Source organism: Coturnix japonica, chromosome 3, assembly GCF_001577835.2.
Source record: "Coturnix japonica isolate 7356 chromosome 3, Coturnix japonica 2.1, whole genome shotgun sequence".
Classification (NCBI taxonomy): Eukaryota; Metazoa; Chordata; class Aves; order Galliformes; family Phasianidae; genus Coturnix; species Coturnix japonica.
The window spans coordinates 69,175,319-69,198,975 of NC_029518.1; the positions used below are offsets into that span (position 1 = coordinate 69,175,319).

The following is a 23,657-nucleotide window of genomic DNA, read 5'->3' on the forward strand; positions in this document are numbered from 1 at the left end:
TGTTTTTTATTAATACTTAACAGCTATTGGGTATGTGGAATGTTATAGAAATCCACTAAAATAAAAACTGGTACTAAGCTAGTACCATATCTCGGAGCGTGCTAGAAATGAGAGTGGTTAGCTGCCATACCAGGGATGATGTTACCATGGAGAGAGCTTCTGTTTCCATGACATTTGCTTGCATATTTTGCTAGGCCTTCAAAAGAAATATGGTTTTGTCCTCTGTTGGGTTTGGTAGATTATTCCATTGTTTGCAAAGATCTTCAGTGTCTCTCTGCAAACATATTAGTGAACTAAATGAACTGTCTTCATAGGAACATTGATGGTGACTGGACTGATCAGGAAAAAAAAAGAGGGAAAATGTATTAAAACTTTTGTCATCCAGCAGGCAAGTTGCTTGGTTTGTTTGCTTTTAATATTTTTGACTAGTTTAAATATTTAAATATTCAAAGTCAGTTCTAAACTGGATTAAAGTGCTCTGCTTACATAAGTTTTGATTGATTTAAAAGAAAATCCACAGCTAGTTAAGAAGTAAAGAGGGCTATTACTTTAGGTAATGGCTTTATGTTATGAGATCTACCGTGTACTGAAGTGGGGTTTTGAAGAGTAGTAAAATTTTAAATCAAGTTGTGACATAGTTTACTATTGAAGAATCAGTTATTGGCTGAGAATTGCAGAAGCACTTTTTTTTTTTCCTTATGGTGAAGAAAAAGTGATTTTAAGATGTGAAATGTTTGGTAGCTGTACATAAGGGAGATGCTTCCCTTACTGCTTTTCCTCAGAACAGTGATTATGGCAATATCACTGTTATCTGCCAGCAGCTTTTACATTTCTCCTCTATTGAAACTTTCTGACTGCAGTCACATACTAGTTACAATGACAAGATTGCACAGACTTATATACAGGTGTGTATAATACGTAGGTGCTTTAATATAGGAGCTAGGCAGTGGTGTTGGTTGCTGAATGCTGCTGCATATCCTATACTCTTTTGCAGAAAGGATGCAGAGTTAAACACTGTTGTATCTATTCAATATTCTTTGGCCATCTCTAACACAAAATCCCTGGTCTTCTGTTCCTAATAGACTGTTGGCTGTTTTTGTATACCACTCTTCTGTTTCTAATCAGTTTCTAGCATCCTATGAATCTTTTAATTTTTTTTTTTCCCCAGTTACAAACGAGAGTCTAAAACTTGGATCCTTTGTGATACCTTCTTGGGGCCTATGACTGTATACAGTCATATGACTGTGTGCAACACTTACAAATAAGTGTCACCACCTGAGCCAATATCCCTCCAATACTTGGTTCTTTTCAGTTGTTTTCCCTTTTGCACGTTTTTGAAGCACAAATCCACATGCAGCCAAGGGCTAAATAACCTAATCAGCATAAACATCTAGAAATTGTCAGTCTAATGCAGCCACAGCGCTGGTCCAACTCTATTATGATTTTCTATATGGGCACTGTTACTTCATGCAATATCCTTCCTCAGCTTTTATCACAGTATTGTAATAGGTTTGTCATTTTGTTTTTTAATGCCAAGATGTCTTTGGTTTCCTCTTGAGTGGAATCTCTGGATTTTCCGTGCCAAATCCATTACCTCTGACATCAGCTGACTATAAACTTCAAGTTCCTTGTCCAGAATTTACATTTATTTCATGTCAAGAAAAAAATGTTTTCTGGATTTGTCTGGTCTATTAAAGTCATGATCTCTTTCTGTTGGGGAGGAATATATTTCCGCATACAACAGAAATGACTTTTATGAGACAGCTCATAAAATGAGCAGGCACTGTTCCCCATGTCAGCAGAGAAGTATGGCTCAATATGGGTATGTTATCCTTTATTGAGTGCCTGCTGACTTGGTGACAGGTATATTTGTTCACTTTGCTGCCATCACTGTACCTTTCCTCTCTCATTCTATTCTAAGAACATTTTTGAAGGATTCTATTAAAGTTGTTTCACGAATGTGATGCTTTCTCACAGAAATCCAGCTTACTGGCACATAGTTCATACAAGCATGCTTATTATCATCCCTTTGCATTTTGCTAGCACTTGCATTGGAAAGATATTGGTGACAGATACTCCTTAATGTTAAACTTGATTGATCTTGAGGGTGACAGAGTTTGTAAAGTATGTTCCAAACATTGCCATCGATTCCTACTTGAATCAGCAATGATGGTTTTCTACATCATTCTCATCTGTGACAGAGCTACTCAGCTTTATGTTCTAGGGGAAGGATCCTGTCTTTTTAAGACAGTCGTGGAAAGGATGTATGGGAATATAAGTAAGCTGAAAAACCTCTTAGAGGCCTATCAAATAAAAAGACAGCTGCTAGTAAAGCTGTTCCAGTTTGTCTGCTTCTGCTAATACTGCTCAGTGACCACTCGCTGAACATTTCAGTGTTAACTTGATGGGTATAGGTAAATTGATCTTATGAAGAACTTGCTTAAGAAACGCAGTTTTGTCTTTTAATGTATTATACTTCTGCTCATAAAATAGCTCTGCCAAATTTCTCTTTCTGCTCCCCATGGCTATTTGTAGCAATGCTAAAACTGCTAAACTTGTTACCCTTGTGGTTTGCCAATCATTGTCATTTACCTCTTCCTCTAATTCTCTGCAACTTTAGCTGTTTGCTTGCCAAGAGCATAGCTACATAAACAGTTTGACATGTGGTATAATTAAGGGAGAGGAAGCAGGAGAGGGGAAGAAGTGGCGGACGTATGGAAGTGCCACCTGAAGCTGTTCTGCCAGAATGGATGATGCCCACCAGCAGCAGAGAAGCTGGACGAGGTTCTTTGCAGTTGGTCAGTCCCACTCTTCAAAGCAGCACTTGTATTATGTGTCCAACCAACATTTGTGTGGTCATGCTCAATAGTAAAAGGGTGAAAAGTCTTATGTGACTAAATCCGTTGTTTTGTAATGTTTCCAAACTGGTTATGGGGCAAGATGAACAACCAGTATCAGAACCACTACTTTTAATGTGAGGATGCCCCTCTCTGTGGACAACTAATGAAGTTCTCAGTGTGGCATCTTTTAATACAGCCTGCACTACTTTTCTGTCTACTGGCAGTGCTTAGAAAATAGCTCTGCCATATAAATTATTGGCAGTTTCACAGAGCCACTGATTTTCTTGTTCCTAAGTCAGAACTGCAAGGATTAATTTCTCACCAAGAGTGGGCAGGTGCCTTTCATTCTCTCCTATAGTGTGCTCTTTTTCCCCTCTATAGGAGGAACTTCCTTTCTCATTATCCAAATTACTCTCCTCAAAATGCAGTTTTTAATTGTATTAGTCTTGTAGCAGACCGCTTAAAAGAGAACATACATGCTGGTGTACTTTAGTGTACTTTTTCTTTCTGTTTTTCAACTCCAAGCATTTCAGCTTTCTACTAGGAAAGCCAAAGGACTGTGGAGTACATGCTGTGTTCCACTGGTTGGATTTACTTTTTTGATCTTGAGAAAATTGTATAAATATTTCCTTGTGAAGCTAAGGGTATAAAATACACTTTCTGCTATTTTAATCTCGATACATAATGATGAATTCCGTATAATTAAAACTCATCATTTTTATAATTTATGTATTGGAATATGTAGTTTAGAAGGCAAATTTCTGTTGTTTCTTTTAAAACGCTGCAAGATTCAGTATTCCTAAGCAAGACTCATGAATATTTAATTCAAGGAGATTTGTAGCCTTGTAAAATGTAATAAGCTAACTCTTAATGACAATTTTATGTAACATACGTTTGGCAACATGTTCAAAAAATGCTGCTGGCAATTCTGTGTATCATCTTTCATGCATATCTCTTCTGCTCTAGGGACTTTTTCACTCTGGAATTAAAGAAGAGAAATTAGACTGTGTCTGAGATCAGCACGCTGCAATTTCTTAGTTTATACTTGTACGTCTCTCCTTATGTTCAGATTGGTTTACTGTCTGCCTCTTGATGTAAGGCTTCTTTCTTCTTTTCCAAGATTGACATTCCTGACAAAGTAGTCTGAAATATGTTTGTGTCTTCTGTTTAGCGTTGGTAATTTTCATTAATCTTCATGAACTCTCCAAGGTGATTTCCTGAAATATTCGTAGTATTCTGATGCTCACTGTAGCTTGAGAAAAGTGTTATCAAAACCGATGTTCTGATGAAGCCTTAAATGTGCAGGTTATAGCTGCTGCGAATGTGGTCTCTAATACTGATAAATTATCCAGCTTAGAAATAAGGTTATTGTAGTGAGCCATCCAAGAGCCCTGGGCTTTATTTCATGGAGATTCTGTGTTACAACAAGGATGCTTTTGTTGGAAGAAGTCAAGCAGTGTGTGCTTCTTGCTGATCGAGTCTGGTGGTAGTGAGATTTCCAGGAACCTTTGATCACAGCATAGTCAAAGAAATCAGTTCCTTTGTCCTCTGAGAGATGGACTTCTTTCTGTCTGCATTAAATTCAAGTGACAGCATTAAATGTTGAGTTGGGGCAAAGGTAATGAAGCTGAATGGAAAGAAGGTGAAGAGAGATTGGGACCATCAGGCTTTAAGAAATAAGAGGAGTTTTAGGCTGATACATCACAACATCCAACCATGTGAAAATAAAAAGAGTAAGGTTCATAAACCATTAATGTAATGAAGAAACCACACTTAGCAATTTATGGGGTGAAAATTAATGTTTTCTCCTATATCACTGGCTTCATTCAAGTTTTCTTCAAAGAAATATTGTGACATGAAGAATAGGAAGGAAGATGATGTTCCTGAGACTCTTTCATAGACTGTTTCACTGGGAAAAGTAGAATTGCTCTGAGGGACTAAAAAGAAAAGGGGGAAAAAATTGAATTGGGCGAGGAGTTCTTCTGTGTTATCTTGGCTTCCCCAACGGTTTTATTCACTTGTCCCTTCATCTTTATAATCATAGAATCATATAATGGCCTGGGTTGAAAAGAATCTCAAAGATCATCTAATTTCAACCCCTTGACATGGGCATGGTTGAAATCCACTAGATCAAGCTGCCCAGAGCCACAGCCTCCAGGCTTCCCTTGAATGCCTCCAGGGATTCAGTTTATCTATCTGTGAATTAAGAGATAATGTCTCAAACGAACCTCAGTAGGTGGATGGAGTCATCTTAAACATAAAATGGAATGAGATTATTAACATTTAAAATTTGAAGAATTAAAAACAAATACATTATTTTTTATGAGATTGTTTGTACACCCAAGAAGTATCAACTGATCCTTGCTGTGATTCCTGGGAATGTAACTGACTAGAGGGTTTTTTGTTTTGTTTTGCAGTCCAAACTGCAGCATCGTCAGTTGAAACACTGTGTTTCTATTAAGTATTTTAATACCTAATTAAGCCTGAAAAAAAAGTAGCAAAAAAAAAAAAAAAAAGATTTAGTTTTTGCAAAGAAAGTGCCTGAGTACTACCTGTGTTCATTGAGGGCAGGCAAATGACAGGGAGTCCTGTGCTCTGAATTGAAGTGTGTAAATGTATAGATAGCTTTGTACGCTGACCTTTCTATGCTGGGAGAAACATTAAGCACCTAGAATTCCACTGTCTCTGTTGCGCCTAAGTTAGACCAAATTCTACTCCTTATCACCTGCTTAAAAAAGTACCTGAGGGTAAAAGTAATGATAATCTTAGTGCCAGTTTTTAGCAATAATTGCATCAAAGTTTTCAGAAAGAAAATGGTTTCCTGATGGCTCGAGAGGAGTGTCTGTTTGTTTAAGGAGAAAAAGCGGATGGCAATGAAGAAAATTAGTTTCAGTCCAAATTTCATGAAGTCTTTGATGTAATGGTGAAACTCTTAATTTAGCCCATCTCTCACCAGGTCTGGACAGTTGTTTCAGATTATTTAGATTCTTACCTCTGGGTTGCGTTTATAGCATCATAACATCACCAAGGTTGGGAAAGACCTCTAAGAGGATCTACTCCAACCAAACAATGATCCACCACCAATATTTCCCCACTAAACCATGTCTCTCAGTACAACATATAAATGTATCTTGAACACCTCCAGGGATGGTGACTCCATCACCTCCCTGGGCAGCCCATTCTGGCGCCTGATCACTCTTTCAGGGAAGAAATTCTTTGTAATATCCAACCTGCATCTCCCCTGGCACAGCTTGAGGCCATGCCCTCTAGTCTCATCAGTAGTTACATGGGAGAAGAGGCAGACCCCTACCTTGTCATAACCTTTCAGTTACCTAGAGGGAAAAAATACTAAAAATATATGGCTGAGTAAAAAATTATGTAGATTTGATCTTTTTTTTGTTATATTAATTAAAAAAAAAAATCATCTGGAGAACTAAATGCAGTAGTCTGCTGTAGTCACATTGGATTACTGGTAACAGATTGCACTGTGGCTACAGCTTGATGTCACTTCAAGTGATGCAAACTGAAATCAGTAAGAATGAGGTAAAGAAAGCAACAAAAGACTAAGTGAAGTATCTGAGTTGTTTGCATTATTGCATTTGTTTATCCAGGAGACTTGCACAGCTCGTATTTAAAGAGTCAGTAGGTTCTAGGTGGTGAAGGTTAGGAAAATTATATTAAAATAAGCAGTAGTTATCTAAAACTACCTTGAGCAGCAGACATGGTAAATCATGAATTCCTTTGACCAAGAGAAGTATATTGTCAGTGCATTTCTGTTATCACAATGGCAGGAGAATGTAAACTTTATACAGTTACTTTAATTTCCCTGTGTTCAAAATACAGAGGTTAGAATTGATGGCAGACATCGTTTTGACCACTGTGGGTCATGAATATTAGCCAACAGTCTGAAGCTGTTTATTTGTTCTGTTTTGCTTCAGGCCAAATGTTGATGTTTCTAGTTTGAGTTCATAATATTAAGTGAAGGGATGGCTACAAATGGGAGTATATGAGAATAGGTTTCTGCTGCTTGCAGAGATGTGCTGAAAAAAAAGCCACGAGCAGTGAGTAATTTTGTAGCTGCCATATTCTGGTGGCTGTAAACATGTATTTTTGGATGTTAACTGAACTTAATTTATCAAATATTAAAAGGATTAATATGTAAATGAAGTTAGTTACGAAGAAAATGTTGATCACATTTTTCTCTTTGCTTAATGGAATATTAAGAAAAGCTATTAGCGTAGTTATGAAACGAAATGTTTAATGGAGCTTGAGGTATAAAGCTGAATTAAAGTGCAAGAGTAGCGGACATCTAGCCCAATAATGACCAAAATGTTCAATATAAATATTGCATTAGCTTGATATTCAGAGGCACCTCTGGAAAAAGTAATTGAAAAATAACTGCTAAAATATTAACGGTATAATTTCTTCATGCAGGTTAACTTTACAAACCTTATTTGCATTCAAGTGCTAAAATCCTTAGTATGAAACATAATCTAACACTATTTAAATGAATGCATATTAGTAGCATATTTTCCTTTCCAGAATGCTCTGACAGTCAGGCTTAATATTTTAGAAGTCATTTTGATTATAGCCCTTTTCTTTCTACTTCATGTAGCTTCACTTCACATTTTCATGGGAGACAAAAACTTTCTCAGTAGAACTTGCTACTTTTGACTAACCAATGTTCACGGATTAAGACATACAATTACTAGTTTGTATTTCAGATTTCTAATGGAAAAATTTCTGGAGTACACCTAAGTTAGTGTGTCTTAGAACATGTTATTTATTTTATTTATTTTACTTTTTAAAGTGGAGGAGGGATGGAAGAACATACACAGATCTGCTTGAGTATATGGAGTTGAAGCAGTGTTATGACTTCACTGTCAAGTATGAGTCATTTAAAACTTTGTTATCATCAGCTGGCTCTGTCATCCTTTTAGTTGTGTACATTAAATGATTTGAGCTTAGCCAAGGAAGCTGCTTTTTCATCTTTTTTTTATGAGCTTCACAAGTTACGGTCTAAGAATTTACTTTCTATTATGAGACAACAGTACACTGTAAAATGTTTGGAATTCATTAACAACCTTATATTAAAGCTGATCAAATATTTATAGAGTATCAGCATGTCTCTGTATTCCATTGAATTTACTGAACCAGGTAAAAAGCTGAAGTTTAGAGAGGATGAGTGTTGACTTTTAAGGTGCCTTGAATCGGTAATTTAAAACACTGAGCATTAAAAGAAGCATTTATCATTTTCTGTGATTTGTAGCTAAGAGGGTTTTGATATTTTGGGTTGGTATTTTCTTTTGCTGTTCTTGTTTTTGAAAGAGCAATTTACTTTTGTTATCATCTTCAGATAGAGCCTCCCGGCCATCTGTCTGTGCTTAGACACAGGTTGTGGTGGATGATGGGTTTGATGCAGGGGTATTGAAGTGTTCGCATGAAGCTGAAAAGGGTTTGGATAATTTTTTATGGTGGTATAAATTTTGTAGCCATTTTGTGTGTCCCTGTATTTTCCGTTCTGTGTTTAAATTCTTCTCTGTTGTTTTGACTATGAAAATGCCTTTCACAAAGTGACAGATGTTCAGAAAGTGCTGGTGTTTACCCAACAGTTTTGCCCCACCTGATTACTTGTAAGAGTACTCAGAAATGTCAGCTTAGTGTCGTTCCTATATAACTGCAGGGACGAATGAGTCATATTTATAGGGGGAGAAAAAGCACTCAAAAAACCCTCTCCAAAACAACAACAACAACAGAAGCCTGCCTGCTCTAAAATTTCAAGAGATTAGACAGAAACAATGTCAAACATCTTCATGAAAGACCTTATTCTTTGTCTCCTAGACTGCTAACAAACAAAGCAGCTGTTCCTGTTGTATGAGGGATAAAACTTGCAGGTGATTCACTGATCACCAGTTGATCACCACCAAACACCGTAAATGCTATAGCATACAATGTAGTTTACCTTCACCTTCAAGGGTATGAGTTAGGAATGAGTTTTGTATTCTGGAAGCAATGTCGTTGTCTAATCTGTTTGCTTTAGGGATTATTAAGAGAAGCTGGACATTCTCCACCACATGGTGATCAGCTTGGTATTTATATTTCTTTCATCCAGTTCTGAACATCCTGCTCAATATGCAGCAGGAAAAAGCATTAATCGCATCTACCTGTCAATAACCTAGATTCTTCTGGAGCCCTTTTGTCTATCTTTTTACCAGACAAAATAGGTTTTATGGGGAAGGGTGGGGCATCACAGTGATAGGCTACGAGGAAGATGAAGATATAAGTTACTTCTGTGGGCACTTTGAAAAGCAGGAGATGGAACTGCAATGGGAGGCTAGAATGGACAGAAGACAAATACTTTTGGAGGCTGAGTCACAGATTAGCTGCCAGTGCAATAACTTATTTCCTCACGTAGCTTTCAGTGTATTTCTTTGTGTTGGTTTTTTTTTTTGTTTTTTTTTTTTTGCTTTTTTTCTATTTTGGTGGAAGACTGACAAAAAAAAGATATATTAAGATGAATGATTTGAACATATTTTGGGTGTTTTTTTTGTTGTTTTTTTTTTACTTCTGTGTATGAGGTTTTGTGCATGCTTGTGTATGTGCACGCTTTTGTGCGTGTGTAGTCATGTTATAATTTCTAACTTCTATAGTAATCTTGGCCAGGTTCCCAAAGGATCAGTAGTATAGGCCAATCTGGGTAATTTAATCTTTAGACAGTGCTTAAATACAGCTAGTTATGCTCTGTATCTTAGAGCAACTGCACTAACTGGCTACACAGCTGAGGTTATTGCTCTGACAACTTGCATTTTAATGCATTTTAAGTGCAAATTAATACAAAATACTTAAATGTCTTTGTTGTTGTGTTGTTTTTCTTAACATTTCTATATACTTAAGCAGTGAAAAATGACATTGGAACATGGTAGGTTCAGTTCTGTTGCCTACTCTTCAAAGACTGACAAAATTATGCAATGAAAATGCATGCATACATTAACCAAATTGAAAATTACCTATGCAGTGACAGTCAGGCTTAATCATTTTGTCTTCACAAAAGGAAGTAATTAAAGGGAGAGCTGGTCTTCAGCCTGAGCTAAACCATTACAAGATTCAGAGGCTTTTGCTGTAGAAGTAAGCATATGTTTTTAACCTTGGCTGTAATAAACAATCATGGTAACCTCCCTAAGTACATGTTGTTTCTTCATTGCTTAGTATATGTCATGAAGATATGCTGTCATTTGATTGGGAATTATAAGCATGGTTGTTCAAGCTCCTTTGTCCTATGTGCAACTGAGATGACTCAGTGATACTTTTGTCTTAAAAGTCTACGAACATGCAATTGAATCAATGGCTGACTTTCATCTTGTGGTTTCTTGATCCATTGATGTGACTTATTCACACATTCTGCCAATATTAGCAACTTCTCTTCCTTCAGCTCATCTCTTGATCAGGTCTGGCCTGAAACAGTCAATTACAATTGATCCCTTTGGTTCTTTAAAATGATGCAGGGTCTTCAGTGCAAGAAAATAAATAAGCATTTTTGATAATTGTTCAGTCTTTATGTTTATACAGCTGTATGCAAACTATTGGATTGGGTAGGGTAGTGGCTACCACGTGAATATAAGTAAGTGTGAGAGTGAAGTAGAGCTCTTCAGAAAAAAAACACTTTTTGAGTGAGTATGAGAAGCAGATTTGTTGATGTTATTGGTTTGCAATAGTTAACTTTTTCCATTCAAGTGAAAGCCTTCACATCACAACAAATACCAAATTATTTGCAAACTGCTTAGTTAAAACATAGAAAAATATTTGTGGCAGAAATGGGTAGATTTCACAGCGTAACAAATCTCTTACTGTTTGTGAACTTGGAAGTATTCTAGTGTGTTTTAGTGTATTTATCCTGGTAAGACTGACTAAATATCAGAATAACATTTAATTGTAGAAGATTCTTTTTGGTGTTAAAATACAAACTAGCAAGGTAACTTTTTGGAAATTTAAACTATCAGACACATAAAGATTTATATTTCATACTTGAGAAACATTAATTGTAGTGTATCTTCAGTGTGGTTAAGCGCTGATGTCATTTTCATTGTGGCAAATGACATTTGATGATTCAAAAGAACTTCAGCAGTTGCCTTGGTTAACTCCATCACCTTCTACCTCTACCCTGTTGTCCCTTACTTCCCAATGGTACCCATACGTCTTTGGGACAGGGATAGATTTCCAAGCAGATCTTCCCCGATCCTAGATTTCTTTCAGGGCTGGTTCTGAATGGTACACAGTGGGGAAGTATAGATGCTAAGTGTCAGCAGTGTGCTGTTTGGGAAAATTTAAAGAGCTGGGTTATTTGCTTGCTTCCCGTCATTTGGAGGTGGAAGGCTGAAAAAGCCTATGTTAGATGCTGCTGCTGTACTTAAGGAGAATGACATTTAATAAAGATTTGAGAGATAGAGCTGGCTTCTTAGGCTTTGTTAGATAATGAGCCACCTCTGTCAAGGAAACCTTTTCTTGATAAGACAAGAACCTTTCACTTGGTCATGCTACCACCTCTTCCTATTCCGTCGCTAGGAGAACTGATCCATTTTTTTTTGGTCTAGACTTCTGGCTGAAGTTATTCTGTCTCTGAGGTGGATGTCTTCATGGTGAGTCACCAACACCTCGCAGCCCAGACTGTCTGCCCATAATGCAGTCCCAGAGATTAACTCCACTCTTCCTCCTACGGAATACTAAACAGCAAAGTCTATACCATGTGGTAGCTGAAAGCAGCTGCCTCAAGAGAAACTTCATTCTCGCTATGGGCAGTTAGCATCTCCGTTGCCCAGGCTTTCATCTTTCTACTGAATTATCCATTGAATACAAATGCTGGGACAATGCACGGCTTTAGGCAAAACCTGAAATTGAGTGGGAAGAATATATGAAGAAATGGTGTCAGCAAAAGTAATTTGGACAACTGAACTGTATTCTCTGAGGGTCAGCCTTTCTCATAACTTGTAGGGAGGGGAAAAAGGGGTTACCGCCTCCATGTACACCTATGGAGGAAGGGTACAAATAGGACTAATTACTCTTGGGACAGGGCAGGGGCTTGGGGTTCATTGTGACGAGGAAGCCACCAGTTAGTCTCACAGTGCTTATGTGGATCACTGGATACTAACACAAACTTATTCCATGTGACCTGTGTGGACCTACCTGACAATATGGGACTGGGAAGCCTTTTGATTCTGCCCATTATCCTGATGTCAGAAAAGCTTTTCTGTCACTAGCACAGACTGACGAGTCCTAACTGGCTGAGTTTGGTTTTTAAGAAACAGAGGTAGGTGACATTAGAAGTCAGTGAGTTTGTGAAATGGTGAAAAGAAAGGGACTGGTGTTCCTCTGGGAGAAAACCTGCGTTGTGCTGGCATCTTAATTGTAAAAATAATAAAGAAAATATTATGAAGGTGGAAGTAAAGTTGAGAGGATGCTGAGTGAGCATCAGAGTTGCAAAAATGTAAGGATTTGTGGTTGGTAGCCTGCTGGAAGGCTTGGTCTGTGTGACTTTGAAAGGACTGAAGGAGATCTTTTGGTCCAGTATTGTAAAGCTATTTTAGTTAGTGTCTGATTTGTTAATGTATGTTTTTGGATGTGGAATTCTAATTTTTGTGGTTAGACTAGATGGAAAAGTTAGATTGAACTGAGAGCTTTGTGTTTGAAATGATACGTGACCTGATAAGTTTTAAGAGTAGTCATGTACATGCATATCTGGGGGGTGGTGTGGAGGATATCTTGCTATGAATGCTATATTTAAAATGCTAGGGAGTAGTTTGATCTCAGACAGATTGCTTCACATTTTGTTTTGGAAATGGAATACAGAATAACTTCAGGCAGTACAGGTCTGCAGTATGTAGTGATTCATCTAAGGTGAAGTTTTCACATACTTAACAAGCAGAATTCTTGTTTGGCTCTGGCTTATCTTTGAAGAAGTTGATGTAGCATTTAACATTCAAATTCAAGAACTTACTACTGCTATATTGTGTGTATGGACTCAGCCAATACATTACTAAATACCGGGGAGGGCATTCATTTTGGCCTTTGGGTGAATTCTCATTTTTAGCTGGATTTTTGTGAAATTCTGCTCCTATTGATCCAATAGTAGAAGTCCGGAGACTGTGTAAGCTGTTCTTGAAATCCAGTTGCTCATCTGTGTAAATGTTACGGAAAAATACTTGTAAATTACCTGTATCTTTATTGGGTATTAAATGTTAGCTATTCTGCTATGAAGTCAGAAACATGTTATTTGTCAGTTGACAATAGACATCTCTTTGGCTAATTTGAACAATGGCAGAGACTGGTCTTGAATATATTTAAATAATAGAACAAAAAGTTTAGCTGAGGCTTGTTTTACATTGTGTTGGTTCAAGAAGCAAAGGCAAGAAATGTAGCTCTATCTTAAATAACAAATCCCCCTCAGCTCCCCTTCAGGCATGCCAGCCAATTAATTTTTTAATTAAACTTGAGTCAAAAATGTGGAAATGGAAGTGCAATTATAGGTATGCAGATATATCCTGTCAAAACACTGTTTTTCATTAGCAATCATGAAATAGTTTCTCTTGTCAGGTTTTGTATTTGAGTTTTAGCAGGGTTCATGTAGGCCTTTCAAACCTATTCAGGTCCCTCTGATTTCATCCCTTGCTTTCTTCTGTGTTAGCTACACCACTCAGCCTACTGCAGGCACATCCAAACCTGTGACCCAGCGTAGCCTGCAGTGTGGCCCACATCCTAGTGACAGCTCTTCCTTGACCAGTGGCCACATGCACACCCATTGCTCACAGCAACCAAAAATTGCTGTGCAATCAGCACTGTCTGGGCTCAAGCCACGGTGTGGGGAGGATGCAGTGCAGCGCTAACTCAAGTTATGGCAAATAACAGTATGAATTTTGATGCACGCAGTCCTGTGAACAGTGGAAAAACATGCAGCTGTGCTTTCCATTTTGATGCATGAATTTGAGAAGAAGCTTCAGTATTGCAAAAATATCAATTTATGTTTGCAAATCCATTTTCAGTTGACATGAATAGTACTTGCAGTTTTCAAATGGAATGTATAGAGTTGCAATCAGATGTTCAACTCAAAAATTTGACCATGTCTCTTTTCTAGACTTCTATAAGGCCTCTCTTAACAGAGCAGAATATCCCTCACTTCACAGTCAAGCTTTGTTTATGTCACCACTTTTGCAGTATGCACATTTGTGAGCAACTGTTGTCAAGGACGAAGTACAGGAAGAGTAAAACTTATTTAAAAAATCTCTGGTGAGCACCATGAGAACTCACTAAGAATCACAGCTGCTGCCATTGAACCAGACTGATGCATTAACTTCAGAAAAATAAGATCAAGTATCACACTAGTATATGTTTCATGAGGGCTGCTCCAACAGCAATGCCTCCTGTTTCATTGTATTGTTACACGACATCATAGGCAGGTGTTGGTGGTATGGCGGTAGAGGCTGAACTTTTCCACCAAGATCCTGTTGCGTTTTGTTGCCTTGTGACAGATGGCAGCAGAAGGGCAATCTGAAAAAGTGGTGTCTGGCGTGGAAGTGGGTATGAAAAGAAAAGGTGTGTTGTTGAATTTCTCTGTTCAAAAAAGAAAAATTGCACCCACTGTCATTTACTGACACTTGCTGAACTTTTCTGGAGACTGAATAGTGGAAGTGTGAGCACTGTAGTGCATTTCAGCAGTGGATCACCCATGTTGGTGCAGGTTTTTGTGAACATGGCATGCAGGCTCTTGTTCATCTCTGGTGACAATGCATAGCTAATGGTGACAACTATGTTGAGTGCTTTGTTTCTGAAAACTTGCTCAATCAAGCAGAGTTACTGTGCTCATTATTTCTTTTGTGGTTTCCATGGAAATAAATAGGAGGTATTGCTTTAAAAGCAGTCGTGTATATGTGGCCCAAGACAATTCCTCTTCATTCAGGCAAGGCAAAAGTTTGGACACTCGTGGCTTAGTGTCATAGAATCATAGAATTGCTTAGGTTGGGAAAGACCATAAAGATCAAGTCCAATTGCAACCTAACCATTCTACCCTAACAACCCTTGCTAAATCATGTGCCTGAGCACCACATCCAAATGGTTTTTAAACACATCCAGGGATGGTGACTCAACCACCTCCCTGGGGAGCCTATTCCAGTGCTTAACAACCCTTTCTGTAAAGAAGTTTTTCCTGATAACCTACCTACAAGTTACTCTGATGTAACTTGAGGCCATTTCCCCTTGTCCTGTCACCAGTGAGACCAACCCCTCTCTCGCTGTAAGCACCTTTCAGATACTGGAAGAGAGCAAGCAGGTCTCCCCTCAGCCTCCTTTTCTCCAGAATAAACAGCCCCTGTTCCTTCAGTCTCTCCTCTTAGGCACATTATCCAAGCCCTTCACAATCCTTGTTGCCCTTCTTTGGACCTGCTCCAGCATCTCAGTGTCCTTTTTGTACTGAGGTGCCCAAAACCAAACACAGTACTTGAGGTGAGGCCTCACCAGTGCTGAGTACAGGAGCAGGATGACTTCCCTAGTCCTGCTCACCACACCATTCCTGATACAAGCCAGGATGCCATTGGCCTTCTTGGCCACCTGGGCACACTGCTGGCTGATAGCAAATCAGCATATTTCCTGATCTCATTGTCTGGTTCACTGATAAAGATGTTAAAGAGTACTAACCCCTAGAGGACACCACACATAGCTGGCCTCCACCTGATCAAAGATCCTTTGACCACAGTTTTCAAATGTTTCTTCAGGATTTCAGTACCAGGGCACTTAGAGGGCTGTTTATGTTGTGTTGATGAGAATTCATATCCTCAGTATGTCAGACTTTTTCTGGATTTACATTCCAGACAGAAACAAATCCTCCTGTTTACGACTAAGAGAAAATGTTCAGTAATCTTGAATGCAAAATGGTCCAAATTGACCTTTTGGATAAAATATGGGAAGTTTTTCAATTGAGACTGGTAGTCCCGCAGACCGTTAGCTGCTCTTAAAAGGAGTGATATGTAAAGAGATTATTTGGACTGATATATTAAATCAGCTGACATTGTTTTCTGGAGTCAATTAGACTGGATCTAGTCCTAATACCTCATAAGGTCTCAAAAATATGACCTGTAGCTTAAATAGAAATTGATTACTTGAATATATATTAATAAATCCATCACTGTAAATGCTCCAGTAATCTTGCTTGGAAGATTACTGCAAGTCGATAACATAGAAGCCATGCCACACAGAGGCTTAATAAAAGGTTAATAAAAGTGTTAGATGTGATTGACAGATGACACTTTTATGGAGTGATTGAAGACCTCAGTCATGCTTAAAAAGTCGCATGAAGAACCACTGAGACAAATCTTCCATACAGCAAAACCAACCAACACCTGTTCCAACAACTTCAGCTGCTCGGCTGTACTTTGTGTTCCTTGGTGCCTGCTATAAAGTTTGTTTCATAAATTAAATTTTCACCCTGTGGAGAAATTTGTCATAAGTGAAAATGTTCCTCACAGTTTTTATTCGAACTAAGTAATGAATACCTTGTAGTAGGTTTGCCAAGTCAGAAGACAAGTGAGAGCAACAATAATTTCTTTGCAAGCATTGTATGTTGTATTATTATTCCCAGAACATACCTTAAAATTCAATTCCTTATTCTTGCAATATCAGATATAAGAAAACTGCAGAAAAATTTGACTGACAAAGAGATCTCAGTGCCATTCACCTACATCATATTTCTCATTTTCAGTGCACACAACCAGTTGAATATATTCTAAAATAGTCATTTTTTTCTCTGAAATGGAATTTAAGCTATTTAAAATGTATTTGAATATGCAGTCTGCATGTAAAAATGATTATCTGAAATGATTAAGTGGTTTCTTGAGATTTTTTTTTCTTTGTTTTGTATATTCTGTTGACTTATCCATTTAATATCAATAAGTACATTCGGCATGAGTGTTAAATATTCATACCTGCATTTTTTAAGACTTTTAATTTGCTAATCTAAATGAAGAAAACTAAAGAGATAAATAGATTTCATTACTGGCACGTAGAGAAGAGGCAGAGAGATGAGGGAGGGCTGATTGAGGCCAGCGGGATGAAGAAAACTAAAAGGACTACTGAAAGATTTAGTGGTTTTGGCTTTGTTTTTGTTTGTGTTTTTGTTTTGTTTTTTTTTTAAGCTTCTTAAGCTATACCTTTTTATATCCTATTTTTGTAAATGTGTGCAATCAAGCTACTCTCCTCAAATAGCTACTTATGTTACAGGCCAGAAATCATATAAATTTGGAACAAGATGGGAAGAGAAGTTAAGTTGTTTAAAAAACAGACATACCTTTAGCATAGCACTGTGTCTTACACTTTTCCTGATTCAAGTGAAATAAGAATGTTTGATTTGGTTTGACAAGAGTTCTAGATGTGAGGGGTGACTGAGGAAAGTTGCTTTCCAGTAGACAGTTTTCAAATAGAAGATAGCAGGGAAAAGGAATAAAGTAAAAGACATTGAAGGAGAACAGGCATGGATAAAAGGGGTCAGAAACCTCTTCTGCATGTTTTCCTAATGTCCAAGAGAAATCATTTAAATTCTGCTCAGATTTTGAGGGGACGGTTTTGGAGAAATTCACTTCAGAGCTGCAGAAGATCAGAATAGTTGTTGAGTAGGCAACTCCAGTACCAACAACTGAAAGATGACTGTAGTGTCCTGAATAGGAACCTGAACAGAAAGCCTGAAGCTTTTCGTATAGTCTGGGGCTGTGGTCAAGAAGTTGGTAGATGCAGTTCAGACAGCCACGTTCAGTTTTCAAAAAGAGCTTTCAGTAGGTTATTTTTGTCATATTTCTGCTATGCGTGACTAATGCTGTTTGGAGCTGGTTTTGGTTTCAGCTATGGGAAGTAAAGCTTGCCTGACTGTTGTCTAGCAAACATCACACAGTCATTTTGTGAGGAAGTAATGAGAGATATGATGCATTTATTTTGGAAAGAATAACTGTTCAGTCTTTTTTCAGAAAAAATTCACTTTCGGTCTAGACCTGTTGTACTTATCATCAGTAAATTGAATATTTTGTAAATATTAAACAAGATCAGGGTGCTATGAATGAATGGTGATCACTGTGGTACCAAAAGACACCTGGCATTCTTGATTTTGTAGGTTTGTTTTTATGAGATAAACTTAAAATAATCTTTCTCATTGATCTAAAACTAGAATTTCTCATCTTGTACGTACCCAGTTTTTTCTTTTGCTTTTTCTCTGTTCATGCTAATTTTGATTTACTCCACTGCTGTGAATGATATCCAAGTAAGGAAAAGTTTAGCTGCCTTGACTGTCACTATTAGCTGGGGATGAACAGCATGGCAGCTTAATTAACCAAAGTGGATGATAAAAGAGACCATGCTAAAGCAAAGGTCTTAATTTAAGAGAAAATTGCTCTTTTATGATAAATACAGCAACTTCTAGTTCAGTTCTCTTAAGCAACAGATGCTCCTTTAATTTATGTTTCAGTATGTCACGACGCTTTTTTAATCTCTACATAACTTAAATTCTTTTGATACCAAAGAACATGTTTCTGATGGGCCCTTCTGAGGGCTGTCAGTATGATGACTGCTGGCTTTTTCACATTGTGTCAGCCAGCAGTATGGGAAACAAAAACATTGTTCATAAAAATTGTACAAAATGTCGAGGTTATCTTAAATGCATATTTTATGCAAGTCCTATCAGTGCTATTATTTATTAAAACTGTGCTGTCTTATTTTCTTTTCTGAAATTTTCCATTAGTCAGAGTGAGACAATGAAGTATGCTAATTTTTGTTTCCGTTCTGAGTTTTTCATTATATGCAGTGACTTGGCTGCAGAGCAGTTTTAAAAGGGAAAAGCAGTTTAAAAGGAAAATAAAGTAGTGAAGCACAACTACCTCTGTGGTAATGAAATTCATTGCTTCAATCACCAAGTGCTGTAATTCATTAGAGACATCTAATATAGTCTGAAACTCTGAGTTTTTCTTTTAAAACCAGTGAAAACCAATGAGCATAATTAAACCACTTTTTAATTTGCTTCAGAAATACAAGCCTGGTCGATGTGACGATATTCTGAAATGGAAGCCACCCAGCCTGAACTCTGTTGATTTTCGTCTGAAGATAACGAGAATTGGAGGAGAAGGGTATGTAATCTCTCCCCTTTTGAAATGTATAACACACAAGTGAATGTCCCTTAGCAGTTTAATCTCCCCTCTGATATTTCTTGACATTTTCTGGGGCTAAGCCTGTCTATATTCTGTAGAATTTGTTCATTGAAAGCGTTAGAAACTGTTGTAATCAATGCAGTTCTGAAAACAACAGCAGACGCTTATAGTGTAAAACTACTCATACTTACATTGTTTCAACCCAACACAATAGCTAAAGTCTTCTTTGGCTTTAGCATTGCCTTTGGTGGATGTAGAATATAGACAGGCTACGTTGGCTTAAACTCTTATATAGAGTAACTATTTTCTCCTGTTTTTAAGCAAAATAGTGTCAACATCAACATCATTCCATTTTAGAATTCTGCATAATCACGAAATGATACTTAGGTTTTTTTTTTTAAAGAAAAACCTGAACTTCACGTTTTTTGACAGATTTTCTTTCTATTGTCTGTAAAACAATCAGTTTTGGTTTGTTTTTTTTTTCCCAAAAGTGGTAAGCTCCAGGAACAAGAGACACGTGAATCTTCAGAGTAATTGTACATACTTATTGCCTAATTCAGACACTGCACATATTAAACAGGGAGGGAAGGGTGAAGATTGAGTCACTGGATTAAAGCTTGCCTTGGAAATAATTTTGTTTAGGGCTGAGTTCATTGATTTTGTTGCCTGCTTTAACATCTGGGTTTCATTACAGCTGACAGTTTGACTACTGATGTTTAGCTTTTGTATTCTGTGTGTGTGCCCTAGGTAACTCAGTGTGGTTTAATAGTTAATACACAAACTGCTTACTTAGTCCTGAGTGCTAGTAATGGTTCATCTAACTCTAGCTTATTCTATTAATGAACATATTTGATGAATGTGTGGTATCTTGAGAATATGGGTTTTACTCAACAAAGTATTCTTGGCTACTGACTTCTGAGTATTTCATAAGGTTAGAAACATCAGTTCATATTTTTGTGATTGAAAATGGTATATTAAGTCTTCAGAAGCAATACGGCTGCTATAGAGAATATACAGGAATATTTTACATTTGATTTCAGATTCAGACATTCAGTTTCACATTTGTTTGGCTGTTATTTAAAGCACAGAAGAGTGTTACAGGAAGGATTTCAACTGAATAAATAACCTGGTGTCTGGCAGGAATTATACTCTTATTATGGGATTCTTTTGATTTCAGCTGAAGCTTACAGATTTGTAGTAGGAGCCTGTAACTCACAAGCAAAAGAAGGCTATTTCTCATTTCACATTAAAAAAAAAAGTATATATATATATATATATATATATTTGCTTGATTAGTTAACAGCAATTTCAAATAGAAAAATCTTAGTGCTATTGCATTACATTTAAAATAATAGATGATAATTTTATCAGAAAATGAATGTAATAAAAATTAGCCAGCAAAACTGTTGCTAAGAAGTTGGACGCTTAGCAGAAAATTCTTAAAGAAGGAGTGTTCCATTGTCAAACTGGAAACGTTTCCTAGCATTTAGAAAAGTTTTGCCATACTTAAGCTATGTGAAAATGTGTGTATTGCTTATCAGGATGGATATAAGTACCTGGATTAGTTTCTGAATGCTGTAAGATTTAAGTTCAGAGAATCACAAGGTTGGAAGGGACCTACAAGATCATCCAGTCCGACCATTCTCCCATTACTGTAGCTACAGAAAAACTACTAAACCATCTCTCATAGCTCCTCATCCAGATGCCTTGAACACTGCCAGAGATGGCGACTCCACCACCTCCCTGGGCAGCCATTCCAGTGCCTGAACACTTTCTGATTGAAAAAGTTTTTCCTTATGTCTAATCTAAACCTCTTCTGGTGCAACTTACATTATGTTCCTCTCACATGCTTAAGAAAAAAAAAAAAATCCTAGAAACTTGGCATTAGAGAGGTAAAGTATCATTATTCCAAGTACATTTTACTTTAGCTGATATGACAGTTGACTGCTGTTCATAGCACAAGTCCAGGTACGTTCAACTAAGAAAAAGAAAATTTAGTTAAGTACTGGGTGAAAAACAACACTTTGCTACTACCAGGAGAGAGGTATTAATGTTAAGTAGTGACCAATGAAACTGCAGCTTCTACTCAGTTAAACATGAACAATGAATAAAATATTGTAAGTTTAATTGCTTCTCTTGTTAATTTGGTTGTCTGATTAATTGCTTGGTGAAATATGAACTATCTAGTGGAAGCATCCAAACTATATCAACTACGAAATTGTTTTAAAAGAAACATGCTTAGTTTTAGACTTTTAAAAGGCAATTCCAGAGTTCTGATCACTGCCATATTAAACTGACTTTGAAGAAAGCCTGTTAGGTTGATTTCTGAAACAAACAAACAAACAGACAAAAAACCCTAAAAGCTCTATTTTGATGGACAGAATGTCTTGCTACTGTCAGTTCTAATATGGCAACATTAGGCATCCCACCTCTCCCCAGCCTCACTGAGATTAAAAGCCAGGATTCATAGTGGTTTCAGTGCTTTAGGTAAAATAGTTTTCATTCAAGAGCCCACAAAGAAATTTGACACACGTTTGACAGCAGAGTTGTGCAAATGCATTTAAAGTATTATTATAAAAGCATGTGTGTTACTTTGATAGTTAAGCAGTAATATTTATGGGAAAGGAATGTATGCATTTGTATTGATCTTTTACTGACTGCGGAGCTGAGCTCAAAGTATTGATCTCAAATACGTGACAGCTTGAAATAGCAAGGATTGGGATTGCCTATAATTTTCAAGTCCTCTGTTCTGATTTACAGCCTCACCTTTAAACCCTAAAACACAGACATCTAAATCTGTGCTGCTGTTGTGTGTGGTCTTTTAGGTTGAACCTGTGTCACTAAACTCAAGCCATGCTGCCCATGTATTTATAGTTCCATATTTAATTAAATAGTGGGGGAAAAAAACCCATATGGGGTCATTATTTATTCAAAAGCATGAGACTGGAGCACAGTCAGCTGTTAGGCCTGTCTTTGGCATGGCATGTGTAATTGAGATCCTGATCAATTGTAAACAATCTTGTGCATTTTTCCTGTGAATGAGGGAGTTCTCCAGGGAATTTGCCTGATTTTAGTCGGTGTGATTATTTTTCCATCTACCTAAAATTCCCCTGTGCTTTCAGTTGTGCATTTCCATCCATAGATCAGTCTGTAATAGTAATGCTAACTGCAAAATAGCTGCCATGTTTCACTCCAGATGTAGTTCCGTTCCGGATGGATGACTCATTTACTTTTGTATAGGGTTCAGTAATTTCAGTATTGATATTGGGCAGCTTTGCCTTTGAATTAAAAGGAAGGGTCAGGCTTATGGTCTATGAAGTACTTTTAGAATAAGCTGCACTATTAAGATGAAGATTCCATAACAAAGAATGAAAATAAAGAAAAAATACTATTGCATCCTGGGGAAAGACAGGTCTTGGTAATCACGGTGACCTAATCTTGACACTCCTGTTCAGGCATATACTTGAAAGAAACTGTGTTGTTGCACCTTAGCAAGTTACATCTTATCAGCTGAGCCACAGTAATTGTCCCCTGTGTATTCCCATAGAGCAGCCCATCCAAGCGTCAGCATGATGGTTTGCATTAACTCTTTTTCTGTTGCTTTTGCAAGGATTCTAGTTTATGGTTCAGTCTCTTCTGATCACATCATAATAGTTATTTTATTGAAAACAAATGGCTAACAACCTATCAACCTATTATATTAGCTAAATGAAGGAATAAGGTGTTCCTTATCTGTGGTGAAACACAGCAGTTGAACTGTAAAGCTCTCACATTCACATGCTGTAAAGTGGTAAGCCCATTTGTCAGCACTTCTGTATCACTTCAGGTTTACTGAGGTAATTGTATCTCATCAGCAATGTGAAGTGAAGCCCTCATGTAACAGTACTTTACGTTTTCCTAAAATTATGATGATGCTCATGGAAAATAAAATTACAAGGATATAGCTCACCATTTACAAATGACCTCTGAGTTAAATGACCTTGTCAGAAGGAAATATATATAATTGTTGTGTGCAACATCTCCATTACAGGGGCATGTTTGCAAGATTTAGGCAAAGCTTGTGTTGCTTGGAAGTTGTTGACTGATGAAAAATGCAAGATGAAATACAACGTATTTGAGGACAGCAGGGGCTTCAGTGACTGTATTGGCAATTATATATCAACAACCAAATACAGACATCATAGCTATAGGCAGTTGAATGTTTTCCTTTAGTTAGATGTCATGTTGTTCTTTTTGTTCTGTAAATTAGAGCGTCTGAACAGTAAAAAGTGGGTTCAAAATAAGCATGCTGTTCTTGATTTGCTGTCATATAGATATGCTGTCTGTCACAAGGTGACTTATTCACCTTATGATCCAGTCTTCCTCGCGGTTCTGCTTTGAAAAAAAAAACAAAAGCATCCTAACTGAAAAATATGTAAGAGTTAACTAAACAGTTAACTGACTGATCAGCAGAGGTGACAGTATGGTTTGTTTGCGCTGTGTTTTGTGCTTCCTCCTCTCTTTCTGTCCCCCCTTTTATTTGGTCAGTAAATGACTGGTTAAAGCTGTGAGCTCTTTTCAGTCTTACTGGGTTGCGGAATGGTGGTTGCCAAAGAACATAAACTTGTTCTTACGCATGTCATCCGTCACAGAATGGGAGCTTTACAACTAGTGC

General features: G+C 37.3%; 1 protein-coding gene across 3 annotated transcripts in view; it reads left to right on the plus strand.

The window, feature by feature from the left end:
• RNGTT (RNA guanylyltransferase and 5'-phosphatase) overlaps positions 1 to 23,657 on the plus strand; it is a 171,837-nt gene that overhangs the window by 95,178 nt on the left and 53,002 nt on the right. For all 3 annotated transcript variants that reach the window (XM_015858956.2, XM_032443565.1, XM_015858955.2), the window contains exon 13: positions 18,882 to 18,982. In XM_015858956.2, coding sequence (XP_015714442.1) covers positions 18,882 to 18,982 — 101 coding nt within the window. The remainder of the gene's footprint in view (positions 1 to 18,881; positions 18,983 to 23,657) is intronic.